Genomic DNA, 23,103 nt, shown 5'->3' with positions numbered 1-23,103 from the left:
CAGGCGGATCTCTGGGAGTTCGAGGCCAGCCTGGTCTACAAGAGCTAGTTCCAGGACAGGCTTCAAAGCTACAGAGAAACCCTGTCTCGGAAAAAAAAAAAAAAAAAATTCTTTTGGGGCTGGAGAGATGACTCAGCGGTTAAGAGCATTGCCTGCTCTTCCAAAGGTCCTGAGTTGAGTTCAATTCCCAGCAACCACATGGTGGCCCACAACCACCTGTAATGAGGTCTGATACCCTCTTCTGGCTAACTGTATAAATAATAAATAAATATTTTTTAAAAATTCTTTTGTTTCTTTGAGAGAGCATCTCTCTGTTCAGTCCTGGCTGTCCTGGAACTCACTGTGTAGACCAGGCAGATCTGCCTGTCTCCCAAATGCTAGGATTCAAGGCGTGCACTCCTATGCCCGCCGGTACCAGGCACCGGGGAATCTCAGTTCACGACCTTGTGCTGTGCACCAAGCTGTCTCCCCAGCCCAGGGTTCTGCTAATTCCTGAGGAGGGGAGGACTTTCAGTCTTCTACTGTCTTGTACTTGACAACCTCTTCGCTTGGATAGCTCTTACTCCTTCACGAACCCATCAAGGAATGTTTTCTCTGAAGCTGCTGCCGCCTGAAGATGGAGACAGCTCAGAACACAACAGAAAACAGGTGTACTGCGACTTATCTTCAAAGTTAGACATTTTACAGCCACATGTTTCTCTCCGTACCTCTCAGACTCTAAACGCAGGAAGAGAGACTTTCACTACATTTCCTCATTTTCCCCCTTTGGTTGGATTTGATTTTTAGAGGCAAGTCCTCTCTCTCTATGAAGCCGAGTGGTCTGAACCTTGTCATATAGACCAGACTGGTCTCAAACTTGGGACAGTCCTGCCTCTGCCTCTGGAGTGCTGGGACGGCAGGCGTGCGTCACCATACCCGGCTGAAGTTTTAACCATCTCTATATTCCTTGCTCTTTTCTTTGTGTTTTATAGCAGAAGCCTGGAAAATACTGAATGGGCAAGATGTAGTGGCTTACTCCTGTCAAGATCCAGGAGGCAGAGGCAGGAGGATTTCCATGAGTAGGAGGACAATCTGGGTGATATGTAAATTCCAGGCTAGCGTGGGTTACGTAGAACCAGAAAGCCAAAATCAAAACAAAACCAAAAAAGCAGTTCCGCGGCGCGGAGAATAACCAGAAAAACCAGCCGGGAAGAAAAACAAAGGCGGAGTGGGGGTGGAGCCAACTCTGGGAGTCTCACGTCACGCACAAGGCTCCTCCCTATGCCTGGTCCCGCCCACAGAGCGATCGGAGGTCACGTGGGACTCAGAGGGTGTGGCCACGGGGACTCGGGGCAAAGATGGCAACAGTGAGGAGAGCTTTCCCGCGAAGGCTGGTGGGCTTGGCGTCCCTCCGGGCTGTAAGTGCCCCAAGGGGAGACAGTTGGGGTCGGGTGGGCCTCGTCGGCTGCTCTGACTCTGACAGACGAAGCGAGGCAGCTCCAGGGGCCGAAGCCGGGAGGGTTTGAGAGTTCCGGATCCAGCCGGTCTGGCTCAGATCCCTTGCAAGAAACGGGGAAACTGAGGCCTGTGAAGCCAAGCAACCCGCTGTCACTGTGGGGACCTGGGACATCATCCCGGGCCCTAACTCCCTTACGGTGGCTCTGGCTCCTTTCCCTAACTGAGCTTCGGATCTCTCCAGCCCTTTATTAATGAAAAACACGTCCCACCTGGAAAAAGCATCACTGCTCGCCGCTCTCCCCGGGTCTTGTTGCTTTTCTGGACTCCCGCGGAGAACGTGGATCGCGTGGGTCGGTCGGGCAGGGATTCCCTCGGAACTGTACTTTAGGCCTGTGCGATCCTGGTGTTCTGTCTTCTCCCACGCACAGTGAGGGGAGGGAAAGGGCCAAGGAGCTGCGCTGGTTAAGCCGCAAACTGGTGTCCGGATGAGCTTGACACTTTCAAGGCCGAGTGACGGATTTCACTCAGCTTGCTTGTACGTGAAATGGATAGCTTGTCTCAGGGTGATTTGGTGAGTGATCAGTCATGGTGGTGTTTTGGTGGAGTTGTGTTTTGCGGGGATTAGCTCCCCACTTCACTGCTCTACCACGGAGCTACATTCTCAGCTCAGTGATGGGCTTATTACAATTGGAGTTTAGGCAGTGTATCAGTACTTGGGAAAACTACTTCCTTTGCATCTCGTGGGTCTCCACCCAGCTCCACTGATTGCTCAGGGATCAAATGAAAATGCCAACTCCAACTTAAGAAGTTAGGAATTGAGATGGTGGATAATAATGTTTTGTTTATTTGAGATAGAGTAGCTTTCTATGTAACTATGGCTGTCCTAGAACTCCTGATGTAGACCAGGCTAGTTTCGAACTCAACAGAAATAGATCAGCCTGCCTCTGCCTCTAGGATTACAGGCATGCACCGCTATGCTCAGCTAGATCATAATCATTTTTTAAAACCTGGTGGAATGGAATGAAAAGCTGTCACTTTTCTCTTTTATTTGGCTTTTAATTATGTTTATTCATTTGCTTGTTTATATGTGAGCGTGCCCTAGTGAAAGTCCAAAGGCCGACCGACTTTGAGGAGTTGGTTTTGTCCGACTGTGTGAGTTCCAGGGGTGGAACTCCGGCCGTCAGGCTTAGCAGCAAGTGTCTTAATTCTTGCCAACCCTGGTTTCTGTTTTTGTCTTCATTTAACTTTATTCCATATGCACTGGCATTTTGTCTGTGTCGGGGTGTTGGATCCCCTGGAACTGGTGTCACAGACAGTTGGGAGCTGTGTTGTGGGTCCTGGGAATTGAACCCAGGTCCTCTGGAAGAGCAACCGGTGCTCTTGAGTGTGAACCATCTCTCCAACCTCTTGTTTTGTTTTTTATTATTGGTCTGTTATGTGTGCATGTCTGTGTAAATGTGTACCATGGGTGTTCCGGTGCCTTTGGAGGCCATCTGGAATTATAGGCAGTTGGCATGGATGCTGGGACCTGAACTCAGGAAGACCATCAAATGCTCTTAACTGCTGAGCCATCCCTCCAGCACCGTTTATGTGGTTTTGAATTATATAAATTCATGTGTGTGTGCAGGTGCCCATGGATGCCGGAAGAGAGTATCAGGTTCCTTGAGCTAAACTTAGGCAGTTGTAAGCTGTCTGACGTGTGTTTGGAAGCGGGTCTTCTGTAAGAGCAGTATGCACTCTTAGTGACTGAGCTCTTCAGTCTCTGGGTATATTTTAAAAATAAGATCATTCCTGTCTCAGGCTGGCCTCACATTTGCTAGGTAGCCGAAGACACACTTGAGCTTCTGACCCTCCTGCCTCCATCCCCAAGTGCTGGGATTAGGGTGTGAGCCACCACACCCGGCCTTTGTTGTTATATGAAGAGCAGTTGTAGGGAAAGAAGTAGAACTAAGGTCAACTGTTCCTCAGAAAGTAGGCACGTTTTGCCTTAGCCTTTACTTATTGAGTCTGTTATGTCCCGGAGCCTTGGGAAGAGCAGTGGGGAGAACCAAGTTCCCGGCCCTTGACACTTAAGCTCCACTGGTGTCATTTTGGGGTGATACACCAGCAGAGGCTGACCGTCTCAGGTGGAGGGAGACTCCAGGGGCAGGGACCTTCTCTCAGCTCCCCGGCTTCTTATAATCTAGGGCCTTGTCCCCTTTGTCAGAAACCATTGCCGGCTAAAACCAAAGCCACTTCCGGAGCACTGAGGTGTTCCAGCTGACTCGTGGCACAGCTGTGTCCTTCCTTAAGGGTGCATGGGCCTGGGGTCCTTGGTGTATTGTGCAGTGTATCTTTCCCTTGCCCACTGCAGGATGTTTATTTGGGGGTGGGGGAAGTCCTGGAGAGGTGGTGGCTCCGCGGTTTAGAGTGATCGCTGCTCTTTCCAGAGGACTCCGTCTTGGTTTCTAGAACTTACCTGGGGCTCACAACCATTTGTAGCTGTAGTCCAGGGGATCTGACGTCTTCTGGCTTATGAAGGCACTGCACACATGTGGCGAACAGACATACATGCAGACAGAATACCCAAACACGTAAAATAAATAAATAATTAACAATCTGTAGGTGGATAGGGGAAGATTTGTGGCAGACCTGATGTACAATGAACTAAAGGCTTTAAACTTTTGGAAAAAATATTTTCTTCAGTTGCCGGGGATGTCATCTCCTCAGACCTAATGTCCCCATGTCACCCATCAGTGCAGAATTGGGCTTTAGACAAGCCTTAACGGAGCTAGCAAAGCCTTCATACCCTCATCACCGCTGTGGGATCTGAGGCTAACTCCTCTTGGTGCTCAGCGATTGTCCTCTGGACACTATACCTTCGTGCATTGTTTGCTGTTCCTGTAATGTGACTGAATGCGTTGCCAGGGCAGTGCCAGCCAGGATGAGAGGGGGCGGAGGGAGACAAAGGGAAGGCATTCGTTGTAGTCTTGTGAAATACAAAGTACCAAAGGTAATGGATGGTAGATCAGGGAAGGCGCTCCGACTCAGTAAGTGATTGATGGATGTAAGAATCGGTGCGCATTCCAGGCAGAGGGCAGCCCTGCTGGACTGGAGCATAGCGACTTGTTGGGCAGAGGGTAGAAGAGAATGGAGCAGAAAGGAGGGGTGAGTAATGAGGTCAGAGCCTCTAAGGCAGGGTGACTAGAGGAAGGGGTGAGTCAGAGTCCAGCTGAGCAGCAGGGCGCTGGTGATGTCTTTTGCAGAAACAGACAGGATAGAGTCAAGCGAGTGTTGGTGCAGTGTGGGCTTTGGGGCCTGCCGAATGAGAAGTGTGGAAATGGGGCTGACAAATGGGCGTGTGTGTGTGTGTGTGTGTGTGTGTGTGTGTGTGTGTGTGTGCTGAACCAAAGGAGGATCTGCCTGGACGCACGGCTTCTTGCTCATTCCTGCCCAAAGCGCATTTTGCTTTTTTGTCTTAATCCTGAAAGAGACCAGGTGGAGTTACACAGGGAGAAGCTGGCTGCTCGCAGTAGCGCAGGAAGAGCCCTGTGTTCCACACGGTCCTGTGCCAAGTCCTGACACTTAGGTTTCCTCTTTACACCAAAGGCTGGCACGTCATCCATGGGTGTCCTCCCGAAGCGGGTGAAGATCGTGGAAGTCGGTCCCCGCGATGGTCTGCAGAATGAAAAGGTAAAGATGGAAGTGGGCTCAGGAAAGATGGTTCACGTGTCTATTTGGAGCATTCCAGGGAAGTTGGGTCGGGTACATTATGAACTTTTGAGAAATTGGAATATTATGCGGCTATTAATACAAGAATATTAAATGATGCCAGGCTGAACTTTACTCCTATGTAGAAGAAATAGGCCTAGGTATGTGTGGAAGTATTTACTTAGAAACATAAAACTCCCTTAAAAGTGGGAGTTTTCTACACCTGAGTATGAGTCACGTGTCCAGTCTGTGCACACAGGGCTCATGTGCCAAGGATAACTTTGAATGTGGCTCATACACCATTTATGGCCCCAACGTGTGTGGCTTTGGAGCACTTGATGTGTGGCTTGTGAGGGGACTGGAGACACTGACCCCGTGGTTAAGAGTGCTTCCTGCTCAGAGAACCCAATTTCAATTCCCAGTACCCATATGATGGCTTACAACCCTGGGAAGATGATGGGCAGGCCGGGAATTGTCAGAACCTGTACTGTAATCCTACTGACTGGCACCAAGGAGCCATGAAAGGCTTTTTTTTTTTTTAAGTTTTTTTTTTATATATTTATTTGTTTGCACCATTGCCACCACCCAGCTTAAAGTTTATTTTTATTTGTGTGTGTGTGTGTGTGTGTATGTGTATGTGTATCCCTGTGTGCATATACCTGCCACGTGCATGCAGTGCCCATAGAGGCCAGAAGGGGGCATCAGATCCCCTGGAGCTGAAGTTAATTGGCATTTGTGAATTGCCCAGCTAGAGTACTGGGAACTGAGCATGGGTCCTCCGAGGAGTCTTTACTACTGAGCCATCTCTGCAGCCCCTCATGCATGGCTTTTGGGCAGGAAAGTGAGGCACTGGAGACTGCAGTTCAGGAAGTTTCCAGTTTAGACTGAGTCGACAGAGGGCGGTCATGCCATACTACACCTGGGATCTTAGAGGTAGATTAGAAAGGAATCCATAGGCTGTGCTGAGGGATTCGATGTGGGGAAGGGAGAGAAAGAGAAAAAACATGGTACTTGGGGTCCACCCATCCACAGCACTCAGAGAGCAGAGGATTCATTTCTGCTCACTCTGGCCAAGGCACCTTGCTCTCAGTTGATGATGGGGCCGTAAACCAACATATCGAGTTAAGGTAGAGTCTACATCATAGGAAAATGGTCGTTTTCGGTACCAGTGTTGCTGACTTGCCTTCTCTGGGTTTCCGTCTGTTACAGAACATTGTTCCTACCCCCGTGAAAATCAAACTGATAGACATGCTTTCCGAAGCAGGGCTCCCCGTTATCGAAGCCACCAGCTTTGTCTCTCCAAAGTGGGTTCCCCAGGTGAGCCCAGCCTCCAGAAGAAGCCTGTCCCAGATGGGATGGTGGGGATCCCCCCATTTGCTCTTGCAGCCCCTGGATGTCGGAAGCATAGGTTTCCAGGTTCCTGGCTTCAGAGGTCTCAAGTGAGTCTCAGCACTGTGTAGCACAGGAAGGACGTGACCTGGGAGCCAGGAGCTCCGAATTGGTCTGGGCTCTGCCCTGGTTTATTGGAGCCCTTGCTAAGTGAGGCCTTTGCCCTCTCAAGATAGAGGCAGCCTCTGAGGTCTCCCTAGCACATACAATCCCCATGCCCATCTGCCACAAGGACCCCTTCACAGGGGTGGGCAAACCATCCCATGACAGTGAGTGCCAGGCAATGCAGAGGGAGTGGTGTCCAGGGCCCACCAGAGAAGGTTCTGGGTGAGTGGCTGCTGCTGGTTGTGACTGAGGGTACCACAGAATTGTCAATACTGACCATAGGAGCTGCCAAGGTCACACTGCCCAGGATGTCTCCTGAGCCCTCAGTAGTCAGACAAATAGGGAAAGTATTGGAAACAGAAAATTCAGTGGTGAGAGGGGTCTCTCTAGCACTGAGCTCTTGGCTTTGGCTCCCAGATGGCTGACCACTCTGAAGTCTTGAAGGGCATTCAGAAGTTTCCTGGTGTCAACTATCCAGTCCTGACTCCAAATGTGAAAGGCTTCGAGGAAGCGGTAAGAGGTTGACCTGCCTCATCTTCCGGTAGTGTCCTGGGATGGCCCTTTGAGCAGCTAGTCTCCAGTGGCTATGAGCAGCATCAGATTGGGGACGAGGGAACTGCTCTGTTGTCTTGACAAATTGCTTAACCTCTGAGCTTCAGGTCTGCCCGTGAAGGAGGACTGAGCATGGTGCTTACAGCTGAACCCATTTGTTTCTGTTAGGCAATGCTCGATAAGAGCCCGAGAGACACGCACTTGTTATAACTATTAGGTCCTGCGATCACCCACTTCTTTTTTTCATTTTTTAGATTTTTTTATTTTATATGTTCTGGTGTTTTGCCTGAATGTCTGTGCACCATGCGCATGCAATGCCTGCAGAGACCAGAAGAGGACATAAGGTCCTTTGGAACTGGAGATACAAACAGTTATGGATGCTGGGAATCCAACCCAGATCCCGTGCAAGAGCAGCAAGCGCTCTTAAGTGCTGCGCTCTCTGCAGCACGCATCACTCACTGCTTTAGGGAAGGGTACCAGCGCTGTGCATGGGCGCTTCTGCAGTGGCTGCTCAACCCCCACTGCACATGGGCATTTCTGCAGTGTGGTTGTTCAACCCCCACCGCACATGGGTGCTTCTGCAGTGGTTGCTCGACCCCCGGCACTTGTAATGTCTATATTCCCCAGTCTTGCTTTTGTTTTGCTTTCTAATTGAAATATAAGTTTCCCAGGGCTGCTATGAGAAAATACTGCAAACTGTGACAGAAATCGCTTTACTGTCTCACATTCTGGAGGCCAGGGGGTCGCATACATCTTCTAGTGACTGGGATGAGCACTTAGCCTTGGTGTCGTGCCTCCCTCCAGTGCCTGCCTCCACCCTCAGGTCGCCCTCCGCATTTCTTCACACAACCATCCTTTAAGGACACCAATCATTCTGGATTAGGGGCCCATCCTGCTCCATTGTGACCTCATTTTACCTAGTTACATTTGTGGTGACTCTATTTCCAAGTACGGTCATGTTCTGGGAAACTAGATATTGGGATGTCCACATAATTTGTTTATTATTATTAAATTTGTTTGTTGTGTATGTGTGTGCACACACACGAGTGTGCAGTGGCACTCATATGGAGGTCAGTGGACAACTTGAGTGACTTGATTCTCTCCTTTTCCCGTGTGGGTCCTGGGGAATTGAACTCAGGTCATCAGGATTGACAGCACATGCATTTTCCCTCCCGAGCCATGTCGCCTGCCCCAGCCTATTCCCTAAAGGATATTCATATGACTGTGCAGCCTGTAACAGTTACATACTGTCCAACCTGCCTCAAGAAAGGTTTTGCCACAGGACCAGTTCTTCCAGGAGCAGAGTGCTAAAGGTATTCACCTGGATGTTGGCAGGTAGCTGCAGGTGCCAAGGAAGTCAGCATCTTTGGGGCAGCCTCTGAGCTCTTTACTCGGAAGAATGTGAACTGCTCCATCGATGAGAGTTTCCAGCGCTTTGATGGAGTCATGAAGGCCGCACAGGCTGCCAGCATCCCTGTGAGAGGGTGAGTCAGGCCTTGCACGGCTCCTTCCTCAGTGTCCTGGTGGAATGGAGCCAGATTCTCCCACCCACTGGTCTCTCCACCTCAGACTCCTGCTGGGCGGGAGCAACCCAAAGTCCACAACTGAACCTTTCTCCGAGGGAGTGGAGGCAGAAGATTAGCTGGGGTTTCTCTCAGACCTAAATTTGGTGACTGATCAGGCCAGTCTGGAACTCACAGACATTCATCTGTCTCTGCTTCAGTGCTGGGATGCCATGTGCCACCATGCCCAGCCCCAGGATTGGTTCTTACACTGCTGGGAAGCCAGGCCTGGTGGCTTTGGGCCTGGTAGTGCATGCCTTTAAACGTGTCTCAAAACACAAAAACCGGGCCGGGTGGTGGTGGCGCACGCCTTTAATCCCAGCACTTGGGAGGCAGAGGAAGGCGGATCTCTGTGAGTTCGAGACCAGCCTGGTCTACAAGAGCTAGTTCCAGGACAGGCTCCAAAACCACAGAGAAACCCTGTCTCGAAAAACCAAAAAAAAAAAAAAAAAAAAAAAACCACAAAAACCAAACAGCAACAACAAAATACAGTGACTGGGGCCAGGCAGTGGTGGTGCACACCTTTAATCCCAGCACTCAGGAGGCAGAGGCAGGTGGATCTCTATGAATTTGAGGCTAGCCTGGTCTACAGATTGAGTTCTAGGACAGCTAAAGCTACACAGAGAAACCCTGTCTCAAGAAAATAAACTGCAGGGCTGGAGAGATGGCTCAGTGGTTAAGAGCATTGCCTGCTCTTCCAAAGGTCCTGAGTTCAATTCCCGGCAACCACATGGTGGCTCACAACCATCTGTAATGAGGTCTGGTGCCCTCTTCTGGCCTGCAGACATATACACAGACAGAATATTGTATGCATAATAAATAAATAAAATATTTTTTAAAAAAAAGAAAAAAATAAACTGCAATGCTGGGAACGAGACCCAGCACTGATGAAGCCTTGTAGCCTCCTGGGCAGGTACTCTACCACTGCTGTATGCACAGCGAGTGAAGCTTTTACTGTGTTTCAGGACCCTGTGCGCATCACCTTGGCATTCTGCAGCATGGACAGTAGTTCATGACTCTGTGTGCCAGCCCTGGTGGAGCCTCTAACTCTCTGCCACATGCCTTCTGCCTCTTGCTTATGCAATGCATTCACCCTCCGTGGGCAGAATGCTCCTCCTTCATTCTGCTCCTCAGCTCCTTCACGGTCCCTGTGCATGTCAGCTCCCCTTGGTTTTCCTTGTCCCTCAGCAGGAGACAGCGCCCCTCCTTTGTCCCTCAGCAGGAGACAGCGCCCCTCCTTTGGGGTTCTAAAGTCTTCTGACATCCTGAAACATGGCACTTAGCTGTCTAGCTCTGCAGCTGCCTTCACCACACTGGGCTGTGCTCTCTCTGAGGGCAGGCCACTTCCTACAGTTCCTGGGTGCTGTGCTTTCCCATCACAGGGCCTGACACACAGGAGATGCTCAAGACCCAATAAACAGGTGGAAGCAGGGGAAGCTGGGTCTCCAGCTGTGTCCCCCAGGCCTGTGCTCTGTCCTGGTAAATCTTTTTAAATCTTTTAACTTTTTCTTTCTCTTTTTCCTTCCTTTCTTTCTTACTTTTTTGTTGTTTCTGGGTTTTTTTTTGTTTTTGTTTGCTTGTTTTGAGACACAGTCTCACTATGTAGCCCTGGCTGTCCTGGAACTCACTCTGTTACCAGACTGACCTTGAACTCAGAGTTCCTGCCTAAGCCTCGCCTCCCTAGTGCTGGGGTCAGATGTTTGTGCCACCAACCACTATTTCTTGTTTAGCAATGTCAGAGTAAATAGCAAAATTAAGGTGGAAAACATACCAAGATTTTTGGAATCTTGATCCAGCAAACATTTTTTATTTTGATTTATATACTTTATTTATATAATTATTTGTTGAGACAAGGTCTTTCTGTGTAATCCTGGTTGGTCTGGAACACACAGAGATCTCTCTGCCTCCTGAGAGCTAGAATTAAAGACATGCGCTATCACTCCTGTTCCATCTCTTAATAGATAGAATATTTTACTTGACTATGAAGGGGCTGGGTTTTTTTTTTTTTTTTTTTTTTTTTGGTTTTTCGAGACAAGGTTTCTCTGTGGTTTTGGAGCCTGTCCTGGAACTAGCTCTTGTAGACCAGGCTGGTCTCGAACTCACAGAGATCCGCCTGCCTCTGCCTCCCGAGTGCTGGGATTAAAGGTGTGCGCCACCACCGCCCGGCAGGGGGCTGGGTTTTTGGTTCAGTTTGGTTTCTTCTGACAGCATCTCTTTTTTTTTTTTGTTTTTTTTGTTTTTCGAGACAGGGTTTCTCTGTGGTTTTGGAGCCTGTCCTGGAACTAGCTCTTGTAGACCAGGCTGGTCTCGAACTCACAGAGATCTGCCTGCCTCTGCCTCCCAAGTGCTGGGATTAAAGGCATGCGCCACCACCGCCCGGCTTAGCATCTCATTCTTTAGGTTCATGTTAGCCTAGAACTCATGTCACCAAGGCTGTCAATCCTCCTGCCTCAGCCTCCCAGGTGCTAGGATTACAGGTTTGAGCCACCACCCTCAGCCTAACTCAATAAAGATGCTCCAGAGCCAGCAGGGGCGCTGAGAGCAGACCACACGGCTGTCGCGGGTCAGGCCTGGACTCCCCTCCTGTCTCATGTCTTCCTTCTTTGCCCCTATCTCTCCCTGTGCCTTAGATGTTCTGTCCCTTGCTCTGTCCTGGGTATGTCAGATTCTGACCTTGACTGAAACATGCTTCCTGAAGACTCTCCCCTCTCTAACTCTGGCACCATGGCCTTAGGGAGCTCTGCCTAGCAACCCTTGTTGCATTGCCTGCCTGTGCTTCCTCCTGTTGCGTCCTTCACGACGCATCTCTTTCTGGAATTATCTCCCCCTCCTAATGTGACAGCAGTCTTATTTGCCATCTTCCTGATTTGAACATGCTTCTGGAGGCAAGGGCCCTTATGGGTCCTCTCATGGCTCTGCCCAGTGCCTGGCACATCCTCTTCATCTCAGTAAACAGCAGCTGAGTGGTAGATGAGCCATGGGGCCCGAGCCTGGTACTGACTCGTCTGTTCTTGTCTTCTTGTGTGAACCTGTGTGTTCATCCTGGCATTGGTGACCTCAATACTGGCCCATCTCCCCCAGTGCGTGGGGCTGCCCCTCCAGACAGCTCAGGTGCACTCTGGTTCCTTGTACCTACTGTGAGTTCTCAACCACCTGCCACCTGCTTCTGGAGCTGTGGCCTCTTAGCCCCACCTTCCATGAAGGCTTCTCTAGCTCTCCCGCCCAGAAACTAGGCCAAAGAGCCTTTCTCCCACTCAGAGTTACCCTTTTACCCAGTACTGGGCCTCCTGCCCAGCTTCATGTTTACTGTGGCCTCACCAGGGATGTGTGTCAAATGGTCACCAGGCATTCCTGATGGCTGACGAGCTGGGTCACTGACACCGTTCCTCCTGTTTCTCCACAGGTATGTCTCCTGTGCCCTCGGATGCCCCTACGAGGGGAAGGTCTCCCCGGCTAAAGTAGCTGAGGTGTGTGCAGTGGGCAAGGTCTTGTGAGGGTTGGCTTCCCTGCCAACCTGAATGCACAGGTGCCCTCGCCTCCCTTCCCCAGTAGGACACCATTTTTTACCCTTTCTCCGCCACACACACGCATGCTCACACTGAGAGCACAGCCCGCACTTGCCCCTCAGGTCTACCCACCCGAAAGCCCTGCATTCAGATTCCAGTCTCATCAGCTGAGGCACAATTGCCAGTGTGGTATCCCCAGGAGTCTCCAGGTTTCTTGTAGGAGGTGAGAGACCACACACATCCTCCTGACTAGTAACCATGGCTACACAGAGGAGGACCCAGCATAGGACCAGGGTGTAAATAACCCAGGAACTTCAGCCTTTTCACCCAGAAAACCTCACAGCGTACTTGATGCTGTTCTTCCATGAGCAGTTGAGGAGGCAAGTCACTGGCCACCTAGGGTGCTGCTGGCAGCTAGGGTCTCATCCAGTGTCCTACAGAACCCTTTTGTTCTTCCCCAATACCTGTGGCGTCAGTCAGGGATGACCCCAGGGCTGCTGCGGGCTCCAGTGGCTGCTGTTCCCTGGTCTCTGCACCCCACTCCTGTTATCACCTGCCCTTCCTGTAGCCCATCACCACTTCCCTGAAGCAGAAATTGAGACTCAGAGAAGTCACACCCCCCAACGCAGGTAGACAGTGAACTGCAGATGGGGACTTTTGAACTCAGCATCACATGGCCCCAGAGGCCTGCCACTGCTGTCACCTGGTAGGCACATGGCAGGGGTGAAGGGTGGGATGTCACTGTGTCATTTATCAGGACAGTCATCTGTGTAAACAGTAAACATTGTGTCTCCTGCCACCTCTTCCCTCTGCTCAGAGCCAGGCATCGGCAGCCTCCTCAGGGGCCACTTTGGCTGCTGAGGCTCTGTGGTGGCTGACCGGTTTCAAAGGAGTTTCTCTAAAGTTACATAGTTCCCCGTGACTCCTTTTTTTTTTTTTTTTTTTTTTAATTTTTCGAGACAGGGTTTCTCCGTAGCTTTTTTGGTTTCTGTCCTGGAACTAGCTCTTGTAGACCAGGCTGGCCTCGAACTCACAGAGATCCGCCTGCCTCTGCCTCCCGAGTGCTGGGATTAAAGGCGTGTGCCATCACCGCCTGGCTCCCCGTGACTCCTTAAAGAACACAGCTGGTATCCTAGACCCACAGTCCACAGATCCTATTGCCAAAGGAAGGCCTTTTCCTGATCCCTGTCAGCCACTGTGGAGGAAGCAGAGGGGAGTCACGGGCCACTGCCATGGTTGCCTCTGTTGCGGGCTCAGTCTCCCAGCCTGTGAGCAATGCTTGTCATTTCCATTGGAGTTGTCAGAACCTAGGACCCAGGGACCCAGCACCTCAGAGAGGTGAACTGCCTGGGCAGAGTCCATTCTTCTGAACCCTAGAGCCACACTGGTGCCTCTGGGACCCTCTAAGCATCTGTTCGCTTTTCCAGGTTGCCAAGAAGCTGTACTCGATGGGCTGCTATGAGATCTCCCTTGGGGACACCATTGGTGTGGGCACCCCGGGACTCATGAAAGACATGCTGACTGCTGTCCTGCGGGAGGTGCCTGTGGCCGCACTGGCTGTCCACTGCCATGATACCTATGGTCAAGCCCTGGCCAACACCTTGGTGGCCCTGCAGGTAATGAAAGCCACGTGCCCATTCCCCAGGAGGGCACGGGACAGAGCAGCCCAGCTTCATTTTATTTATTAATAAAAGTATTGAGCTAGGTGGTGGTGGCGGCATACGCCTTTACTTCCAGCACTTGGGAGGCAGAACCAGGCAGGTTTCTGTAAGTTCAAGGCCAGCCTGGTCTACATAGAAAAACTCTGTCTTGGAAAAAATACTGAAGCAAAAGTATATGAGGCCACAGATGGAGACATACCAGGTTAAGGGAATGGCTCCCCACAGAAGGTCACGAGAGGATGCTGCGCAGGTGCCTGCAGGTGCCGAGGCCTGAAGGGCATGCTTGCCATGTTCAGGGAACAGGGAGGCGTCTTTGGTGGCAGCAGGGTGACCTAGAGAGTAAGCAGGTGGAACCTGCTGTAATGGCGCCCTCTGGTGTTGGTTTCCACGCTGGCATCAGGCCATAGCTGGTGTTCCACCTGAAGACCTGACGGGATGTGCAGGCACCCGTGGAGGTCAGAGGGCAACCAAGGAGCTGGTTCTTTCCTTCTGCCTGGGGACCAAATTCAGGTTGTCACATTTTCTGACAAGCACCTTTACCCCCTCAGCCACACTTCACTAGCCAATTATAGATCCTTCTGAGACTCCCAACCTCCCATTTCTCTGACTCTATTCAAGACAAAATACCTCCAGAGAAGCTGAGTCCACTATCAGTGCCATTGTCCTGGAACCAAGGGGCTAGACTGGTGTCCCAGAGGGGCCGCTCTAAGGAGAACCCCAAAGGGAGAAACGGAGCTAGGAGCCAACTGAAGAGATGAGGGAAGTTCTTCTAGCAAAGGAGGCTCACTGATCCAGGGAGAGAAGCTCTGTTCCTCAGCGATTCCCCCAGCAGGACCGCAGGCAGGAGAATGGCTTTGGCAGAATTCCTGACTCCAGGGCAAGAGGCTTATGAGAAGAGGAGAGGCTCAATGGCCTCCAGGCTCTGGCAGCTACATCTCACCATCCTTGTGTTTCCAGATGGGAGTGAGTGTTGTGGACTCCTCTGTGGCTGGACTTGGAGGCTGTCCCTATGCACAGGGGGCCTCAGGGAATTTGGCTACGGAGGACCTGGTCTACATGCTGACTGGCTTAGGGATTCACACGGTAAGCCTGCCTGCCCTCTGGTGGTGACATCCAGAACTAAGCAGTGCTGGACTGGAGCCAGAGGATAGGGATGTGGGCATCCATCCTTAGGACGGGTGGCATTTAGAAGAGGGGCAGGGATTGTGGGAGCTTTATATTTCTGAGAGAGCAGAGGAGAGACTAAACAGTCCTCCAGGAGAGTGGAAAATGGCTGATACAGCGATCGGGCCCGTGTGAGGTTAGAGGCCTTGGCAGAGCAGCCTGGGGTGTGTGTGAAGAACCAGCAGACAGGGTCTCAGCAGCAGGAGAGGCTTGGTTGGTGGCCTAGAAGGAGTAGACTAAGACTCCAAGGATGGGAAAGCCAAAGATGGGATGAGGAGAGGGGTCTCCGGCAGAGGGAGCAGCATGGCAGAAGGGACTTTGGTCTGTTGGGCATGATCATGAGCGCAGGAGACCAAGACCTCAGAGTGATGTCCACAGTCCAGTCCCTGGAAGCCCCAGAAAGGGTGGAAAGGGCCGCCGTGAGAGGTGGCTTCATGGCCTGCAGTGAGTCACTACCCCGAGCATGTTTTCTATGTGAAATGAGGACAGTGAAATTAGCGCACGGGGCTCCACCAGACTCTGTAGGGACACACAGAACCTCTGCTTTAAGAGCTGATGATTTAAAACCCAAATCTGTTCCTCACAGGCTGCGCAACCTCAAATTATTTCATCTCTCCAAACTCTAGTCATGGCAGCAAATGGATTACTCATAGGTTGTTACAGAATTAAGAAAATGTGCAGCCAGAGGTGTAGGTCGGTGGTGAGGTCCTGGGTTCAGTCTCCAGCGCCAGAACCATGTAGAGTGCTTAGCCCTGGGCACTCGGCCACGGATAGCAATTGCTCTACAGTTGCAGGGTGAGGACGCGGTTCAGTACTAGAACCGCTGGCTAGCATGAGCAGTGGTTTGGGTACCTTTCCTGCCACAGGAAAAAAAGACACAAAAGCAAATAAGTGAACAATACATTTCCATGACCAGGCCCTGTGCTAGACCCCAAACATGGAGATGAGACAAGAATAAGGCCCCTCTTCTGGTGGAGGTCCCACAGCCACTCTGAAGAAAGAACCCTGGTGCCTGCTGGACACAACATCCCAGACAGTGGTTGCAGCAGGCGCCTGAGTGCCGCCACCTTCCCTCTTTCCATGCCACAGCTATCCAGTCTCTTTCCCTTGGTGTTGAGAGCAGGCCCTGATTGGCTTCATCCTCTAACTTACTTCTTCCAGGGTGTGAACCTCCAGAAACTTCTCGAAGCTGGGGATTTCATCTGTCAAGCCCTGAGCAGAAAAACCAGCTCCAAAGTGGCGCAGGCCACCTGCAAACTCTGAGCCCTTGTTCACCTGAGGCCTGGGACCGGGGGAGGTGGGCATGCTCAGATGATTCCTTGGTGGGGGAATGGAATGCGGACAAATGAGCAGGTATCACAAAGGTTCTAGACAGAAAGGGCAGGAGCTGCCAGGCCTTGGGGCAACTGAGTGGTCTTGGAGCCTGGACGTCCCCCTTCCCTGTGGGCCAGCTCCCCAGAGCCGAGTGCATGAGCACTGGTTTGGGATGGCCCTGGGTCTCCTGGGTGAATCTGCTAACTAACAGAGCTGCTGTCCACCCTGCCATGACTGTGGGTCCTGTGCGTCTCTTCGGAAAACAGAGCAGTTTCCCCCTAAAGCAGCAGAGCTGAAATGGTGGGGGCTGATCTGCTGTGCTGGCCATCTGCTAACCCCAGCATCTCTGGGAAATCTTCACTCTGTACATGATTTTTGAAAACAGATTATGTAATTAAAGGTTTAATTTTCTAATATCCAATCATGCAAAAGTGTATTTGTTTATGAGTGGGGGAATAAGATCGTTCTGAGGAAGAGTGAAGGTCTTAGCTGGTTCATCTCTGGATTTCTTCCATCTCCGCACTGAGCCCCAGGTCCAGTGATTGGCAATCATGACTCTGGGTTAATTCCCGAGACCAATAGGGTGGCTGGCCAGGACACCCAAGGAGTTGCTTCTGAGGCTGTGCCTCTGTTCCCAGAGCAGTGAGACAGGTCTCTTATTGTCCTGAACCTAGCCAGGTAGACGGGCTAACTGGCCAGTGAGCCTCCCTCCAGGAATCCATCTGTCCCTGCTCCAGTGCTTGAATGAATGGAGACAATGGTCAGCTTGACTTTTCATTTATTTGTTTGTTGTGTATACGGTGTTGTACCTGCAGGCCAGAAAAGGACACCAGACCTCATTACACATGGTTGTGAGCCACCATGTGGGTGCTGGGAGCAGGCAATGCTCTTAGCGCTGAGCCATCTCTCCAGCCCCCTGAGATTTATTTCTAATTACACATACACGCACGTGCGCACATGCATGCATGCATGTGTAGGTATGTGCATGTGTAAGTACAGGGGCTGCTGTGTCCAGAAGACATTGGAGATCCTGGAACTGGCCACCCAGACAGTTGTGAGCCATGCAGGTTAGGTGCTAAGAACAGAACTTCCGTTCTCAGAAAAAGTAGCCCTTGCACCAACTCTTAACTACTGAGCCTTCCTGAAGCGTTTCCTCCCCGCTTTAAAGAAGTGTGTGTGTGTGTGACTGCAGGAGCTCCAAGACAGAATGGTTGTAGATCCCCTGGAACTGCACTTACAAGAGTTTGTGAAGGGTAACAAGTGCCCTTGACTGATCCGCTATCTTCCAGCTCCGCCTCTTTTTTTTTTTTTTAATTTTTGGGTTTTCTTTTTTTTTCTTCTTTTTTTGGGGGGGGGTTTGAAACAACTTCTCACTGTTCATTCATGGCTGGATTAGAACCCTCTATATAGGCCATGCTGCCCTCGAACTCACAGAAATCTGCCTGTCTCTGCCTACCAAGTGCTAGGTTTGAAGCCCTGTGCCACCAGATAAGATTTATTTTTGCTTATATGTGCGAGAACGTCAGGAATGTGCAGGCGGCCACGGAGGCCAGAGCGGGCATGGGAATGATAGGCAGTTTGTGGGTGCTGGGAAAAGGACTCAGGTCCAATGCAAAAAGTGCTCGGGGCCATCTTCCAGCCCCATCTCTTACTTTAACCGAGACAAAACTGTGTCTTGAATCGCTATATGGTGGAGAGGTGCAGACACACTTTTGGGGGAGGGAGGGAGGCAGTGGCTCAGTAATGAGCAAGCAATTGCTAATGAGGATTTAAAGGTTCGCCAGGCGGTGGTGGCGCACGCCTTTAATCCCAGCACTCGGGAGGCAGAGGCAGGCTGATCTCTGTGAGTTGGAGACCAGCCTGGTCTACAAGAGCTAGTTCCAGGACAGGCTCCAAAGCCACAGAGAAACCCTGTCTCGAAAAACCAAACAAAACAAAAAAAAAAAAAAAACAAAAAAACAAAAAAAAAAAGGATTTAAAGGTTCTTTTCGCTCTAGGGTTTTATTTTCTTTCCCAAAGTGGGTTTGGATCCAGGTCGCAGCCCGGGCCAGCCATGCCGTCCAAATAGCACAGCCCGACGAAGGCTTGGCAGATGAGCGGAAACTCGGAAGCCAACGGCTCAGAGTGGAACAGGTCGCAATCATCCGGGGTGCAGCTGCCACGGATGACGACTAGGAAGGACACCGTGCAGGCCGTTTCTCCTCCGCAGTCTGCGACTCACAGGATGACGTTCCACGCCCCTCACTTCCGCCCAGCGTTTTCCAGAATGGAAACGCACTGCGGTGCGGAGCTGGCTGAAGTTTGTGCAGGTCTTTTGTCCTTCGAGAGCCGCCGTAGAGCAGGTAACCCAGTAGACACGTTTCCTGGAGGGCGTGAAGGGGGCGTGGCCAGACTGGGCTGTCAGCTCTTAAAGGGGCCGCCGCGCAGGTCGCGGGAGGCGGCACCCGGAGCCAGCGCGGGATCCTCAGCAGGTTTGGGAAGCAGAATAACGGGTTTAGGGGGCTCGGAAGGGTCTGTGGTCGGCGGGGAGCGAGGGAGTTCCAAGAGGGTCGTGTTCGAGACAGAGTCAGGCCCGCCCCCTCTGCTCGCGTTTCCCGCGGCCGTAGTGGGGGCCACCCGAACCCATTCATTCCAGGCCCGGCTCCCCGCTCGCGCTCCCAGCCCAGGACCAAAAGCCGCGTCCGGGCTCCTGATGCCCAGCGTCCTCTCCCCTCCATTGTACAGACTGGGAAAACTGAGGAGGGGACAACTGACCAAGGTCAGCCCCCGACTGGAGCGGAGCGGCCTCAGAGCAGCCTTTCTGCCTCTAGGGCCCCTCGGTGACCACTACACCGAGTCCGTGCGCAGAGCAGGAGCAGCGGGGAGGAGCGGGAAGAAGGCTAGGACTCCCATCCAGCCCAGTTCTCACTGCTCTGTGACCCCGGGCCGACTGCCTCCGGATCCTGACCTTAGTACCCAAGTGCTTTGGAAACACCTGCCCATCCAGATGTGATGTGGGGGGAACTCGGGGAGAGGGGAGGAACGCACGAGCGCGGGGTAGTAACTCTGGCACGCAGTGGGCGTCCAGTCCAATGGGTTGCAGCGGAATGACCCCAGCAGCCACTTGGGGCGCAGCCTGGAGAGGGATGGGCAGGCCAGATCGCGAGAATGAAAGGCCTCAGTGTGTGGATTTCCTTTCTGTCCGCCCAGCAGTTTGCTCAGGGCGGGGATGCACACCTGGCAGTGGAGTGCGGGCCAAATCCACGTCGACACCGGCTGCCCGAAGTTGGGCGGGATATGTTGCCTCTAGCCGGGAAGTGATCCGGCCGGGCCAAAGCTGAGCTATTGGCTGCCCCAGGGTGGAGAAGCCCCATCCACTCCGGGGCTGCTGGTACTGCAGCCTCGGAGCTGGGCTTGGCTGCCCTGGCTCAGGACCCCACCCTTGAAGACATTTACTGCATTTTCTGCTTCCTGCCAACTGACCTTCAAGGGGAAGGGTTGTTGGAGGACCAGGCTTTAGTCACCAAACCCAGGAAGCTTCTACTTCTGGGAGAGGGTCTGAGTTTTTCAAATTCTTGCATTCTAATCCTGAAGCCATGGACTTCTGCCCAGGACTGCCAATTCTCCAGACAGGGAGGCAGGAAGGGTGGGTCCTCAAAAGGCCCCTCTTCCCACCCCCACATCAATGGGAACTAGACAGTGTGACGTGTCTGACTCCTACATATAAGGTGGCAGACCTCTCTAAATCACCTCACTGGGCCCTCCTAGCACATGGCATATGTGCAGTGATTAGTATAGAGTAGAAGCTATGGCCTAGAGAGTAGGGATGCCTCAACCGGAAATAGCCAGAAAGCAATCGTTACCCAGTCAGACCTCGGGCTGACTCCGGAGCCCCTCCTTACACTAGGGCCCACAAGTGTATCCTCTGAGGTGAGGTTAGGGGACCAGCATCCCTGAGGGAGGCCCTGAGCGGACACCCTCAGCCACCTCTGAAACTCTATGTCCTCTAAGCAGACATCATGGCGGAGAAGGTGCTGGTCACAGGTGGGGCTGGCTACATTGGCAGCCACACAGTCCTGGAGCTGCTGGAGGCAGGCTACTCGCCCGTGGTCATCGACAACTTCCATAATGCCATTCGTGGTGAGCGCTGACTGGGAAGCAGTGAGTGGTTTCTGGAGGGGCTGTGTCCAGGACCCCATTTTCTAATGCTGACAGCCTCTACCTGCCCACCAGGAGGGGACTCCATGCCTGAGAGCCTGCGGCGGGTCCAAGAACTGACAGGCCGCCCTCTGGAGTTTGAGGAGATGGACATCTTGGACCAGGCAGCCCTACAGCACCTCTTTAAGAAGGTGGGTGCTAGCTGGATGTGGTGGCGCACGCCTTTAAACCCAGCACTTGGGAGGCAAAGGCAGGCGAATCATTTGTGAATTTGGGGCTAGTCTGGTCTACATAACTAGTTCCAGGACAGCCAGGGCTACATGGAGCAACCCTGTCTCAAAACAAACAAACAAACAAAGGTGGTTGCTGCTTGGCAGGTGGGAGGAGCGTTGCCAAGGCTACAGAGCCTCCTCTGACCCCTGCTCTACCCGTGCAGCACAGCTTTAAGGCCGTCATCCACTTTGCTGGGCTCAAGGCTGTGGGCGAGTCAGTGCAGAAACCTCTGGATTATTATAGAGTTAACCTAACAGGAACCATCCAGCTTTTGGAGGTAAGAGGAAGGGGACACAGACCCCAACTGGGTCCCTGGCATGCTGGCCACAGTGGGGCCTGTGGAAGAATGACCCACGCTGTGTTATCTTGGACACCTGCCTTTCTTTGCCTCTCAGCCTGTTTCCCTTTCTGTAACTGAGCATGCCCCTGCCTCGACCCTGCTGGGGTGGAGTAAGAGATGGGACTAGTTGCTGAGGCACAGGCCACTGACCTTCCCTTCCACGGCCAGATCATGAGGGCCCACGGAGTGAAGAACCTGGTGTTCAGCAGTTCAGCCACAGTCTACGGGAACCCCCAGTACCTGCCTCTGGACGAGGCCCACCCCACTGGGGGCTGTACCAACCCCTACGGAAAGTCCAAGTTCTTCATTGAGGAGATGATCCGGGACCTGTGCAGGGCAGACTCGGTGAGGCCCTCTTGCCCCAGCTCTCATTCCACCCATTCACCTTGAGGCCAGGATTGGAACCCTGGGCACTCCCAGCACAAGGAGACAGAGGCTCAGACGTGGCACTACCCTGCCTAAGGTCACAGCAGCCTCACTCATTCATAGAGAACTGAGAATGGACACACTGGGGTAGACGGCTGTGGACTGAGCTGGGATTCACTGCGTGTGCCCCAGCCCCACTGTCTGACCTGCACCATAGGCCTGGAATGCAGTGCTGCTTCGGTACTTCAACCCCACGGGCGCCCACGCCTCGGGCCGCATCGGCGAGGATCCCCAGGGCATCCCCAACAACCTCATGCCCTATGTTTCCCAGGTAACGGGGGATACTCCTAGGGTACCTTGGAGTACTGCTGGTACAGGGCCCTTGAGAAAGCTGACCTGACCTCTGCCCTAGGTGGCAATTGGGCGACGAGAGGCTCTGAATGTCTTTGGTGATGACTATGCCACGGAGGATGGGACAGGTGAGCTTAAGAGTCAGAGGAAGCGGGGGGGGGGGGGGGCGACTGAGGATGGAAACTTCCCATCGACCGCTTCCTCCACAGGTGTAAGGGACTACATTCATGTGGTGGATCTGGCAAAGGGCCACATCGCAGCCTTGAAGAAGCTGAAGGAGCAATGTGGTTGCCGGGTAGGAAGCCAGTGAGGGCAAGGGTTGGAACCCAGGGCAAATGTGGGGTGGATGAGACACCCCATCCAACATCCCCTGTTCTCCTGGGCAGATCTACAACCTGGGCACAGGCACAGGCTACTCTGTCCTGCAGATGGTCCAAGCCATGGAGAAGGCTTCGGGGAAGAAGGTAGGTCCCACCCACGCAGTAGGCACCCAGCACACCCTCCACCTCCAGCCACCTTGAACTTGAGAGCTAGGTACTACTCTAGACACAGCTCTCAATCGCAGTTCCTCAGGCCCAGGACCTATTCAGCTAAGCATCCACTACCTTCCTTACAGATCCCGTACAAGGTGGTGGCACGGCGGGAAGGTGACGTGGCAGCCTGTTATGCCAACCCCAGCCTGGCCCACGAGGAGCTGGGCTGGACAGCAGCCTTGGGGCTGGACAGGATGTGTGAGTGTCTGCCTCTCCTGGAAGAGTGATGAACAGGCTAGAAAGGGCAGCTCTGCTCTGGGCTGGCTTCGGGCAAGCTCTGACCACCTATATGTGCACAGGTGAAGATCTGTGGCGCTGGCAGAAGCAGAACCCGGCAGGCTTTGGGGCACAGGCCTGAGGACCTCCTTACCAGGGACCAGAAAGGAAGAGGAGCAGCTGCCTGCTTCCCAATCTCCACAGGACCCTGTACCCTCATGCCCTGGGGCCAAGCTGAGGCCACCCTACCTCAAATGCCAGCTGCTTGCTCAGCCCTCCAGACCAACCTCTGCCTGGCTCCACTAACCAGGAAGAAGCCTGGGTCTTTCCAGCCCATCTCCTCCAGGGTCCAGGAGCTCATGGGACCCCTAAAGCCTGTGAGGGCCAGGGGTCTGGGACCATAGCCTCTCCCAGGCACTAACTTATACTGCTATGATTGAGTTTTCCAAAGTATTTAAAATAAAAACGTTTTCTTATCCTGGGGCAGAGTTTCACAGGTGGTCACCC

The 23,103-nt window shown here is 52.6% G+C and overlaps 2 protein-coding genes across 5 annotated transcripts; both read left to right on the top strand.

Annotated features, from left to right (window-relative positions):
• Window positions 1-1,297: 1,297 nt before the first annotated feature.
• Hmgcl (3-hydroxy-3-methylglutaryl-CoA lyase) lies at window positions 1,298-16,796 on the top strand. 2 transcript variants are annotated; one of them, XM_057784164.1, is made up of 9 exons: window positions 1,298-1,397; window positions 5,026-5,109; window positions 6,337-6,444; window positions 7,039-7,134; window positions 8,509-8,657; window positions 12,139-12,202; window positions 13,669-13,857; window positions 14,860-14,985; window positions 16,228-16,796. In XM_057784164.1, the coding sequence occupies exons 1-9, from the start codon at window positions 1,338-1,340 to the stop codon at window positions 16,327-16,329; spliced, it is 978 nt and encodes a 325-aa protein (XP_057640147.1). In that variant the 5' UTR covers window positions 1,298-1,337; the 3' UTR covers window positions 16,330-16,796. The 2 variants fall into 2 exon arrangements, with proteins under 2 accessions (XP_057640147.1, XP_057640148.1); XM_057784165.1 differs by lacking the exon at window positions 1,298-1,397 and adding an exon at window positions 1,842-2,008.
• Window positions 16,797-18,792: 1,996 nt separating this feature from the next.
• Window positions 18,793-23,073, top strand: Gale (UDP-galactose-4-epimerase). 3 transcript variants are annotated; one of them, XM_057784486.1, is made up of 11 exons: window positions 18,793-18,851; window positions 20,374-20,499; window positions 20,593-20,708; window positions 20,954-21,067; window positions 21,299-21,475; window positions 21,714-21,827; window positions 21,909-21,975; window positions 22,057-22,142; window positions 22,234-22,311; window positions 22,464-22,578; window positions 22,680-23,073. In XM_057784486.1, exons 2-11 carry the CDS (start codon window positions 20,379-20,381, stop codon window positions 22,736-22,738), a joined length of 1,047 nt encoding a protein of 348 aa, XP_057640469.1. In that variant the 5' UTR covers window positions 18,793-18,851; window positions 20,374-20,378; the 3' UTR covers window positions 22,739-23,073. The 3 variants fall into 3 exon arrangements, with proteins under 3 accessions (XP_057640469.1, XP_057640468.1, XP_057640466.1); XM_057784485.1 differs by having other exon boundaries at window positions 18,804-18,851; window positions 20,371-20,499; XM_057784483.1 differs by lacking the exon at window positions 18,793-18,851 and adding an exon at window positions 18,887-19,138.
• Window positions 23,074-23,103: the final 30 nt, after the last annotated feature.

The sequence above is a fragment of the Chionomys nivalis genome, chromosome 11 (assembly GCF_950005125.1).
Source record: "Chionomys nivalis chromosome 11, mChiNiv1.1, whole genome shotgun sequence".
NCBI lineage: Eukaryota > Metazoa > Chordata > Mammalia > Rodentia > Cricetidae > Chionomys > Chionomys nivalis.
Note: the sequence above shows the minus strand (reverse complement) of the source record. Positions and strands in the feature narration are given on the sequence as shown.

Bases quoted from the DNA above. Each gene is read 5' to 3' on its own strand.
- Hmgcl (XM_057784164.1), top strand. From the start codon at position 1,338: ATGGCAACAGTGAGGAGAGCTTTCCCGCGAAGGCTGGTGGGCTTGGCG. The intron at 5,110-6,336 runs GTAAAGATGGAA...CGTCTGTTACAG, and splicing joins ATGGTCTGCAGAATGAAAAG to AACATTGTTCCTACCCCCGT. The intron at 8,658-12,138 runs GTGAGTCAGGCC...GTTTCTCCACAG, and splicing joins GCCAGCATCCCTGTGAGAGG to GTATGTCTCCTGTGCCCTCG.
- Gale (XM_057784486.1), top strand. From the start codon at position 20,379: ATGGCGGAGAAGGTGCTGGTCACAGGTGGGGCTGGCTACATTGGCAGC. The intron at 21,068-21,298 runs GTAAGAGGAAGG...TTCCACGGCCAG, and splicing joins GAACCATCCAGCTTTTGGAG to ATCATGAGGGCCCACGGAGT. The intron at 21,828-21,908 runs GTAACGGGGGAT...CCTCTGCCCTAG, and splicing joins TCATGCCCTATGTTTCCCAG to GTGGCAATTGGGCGACGAGA.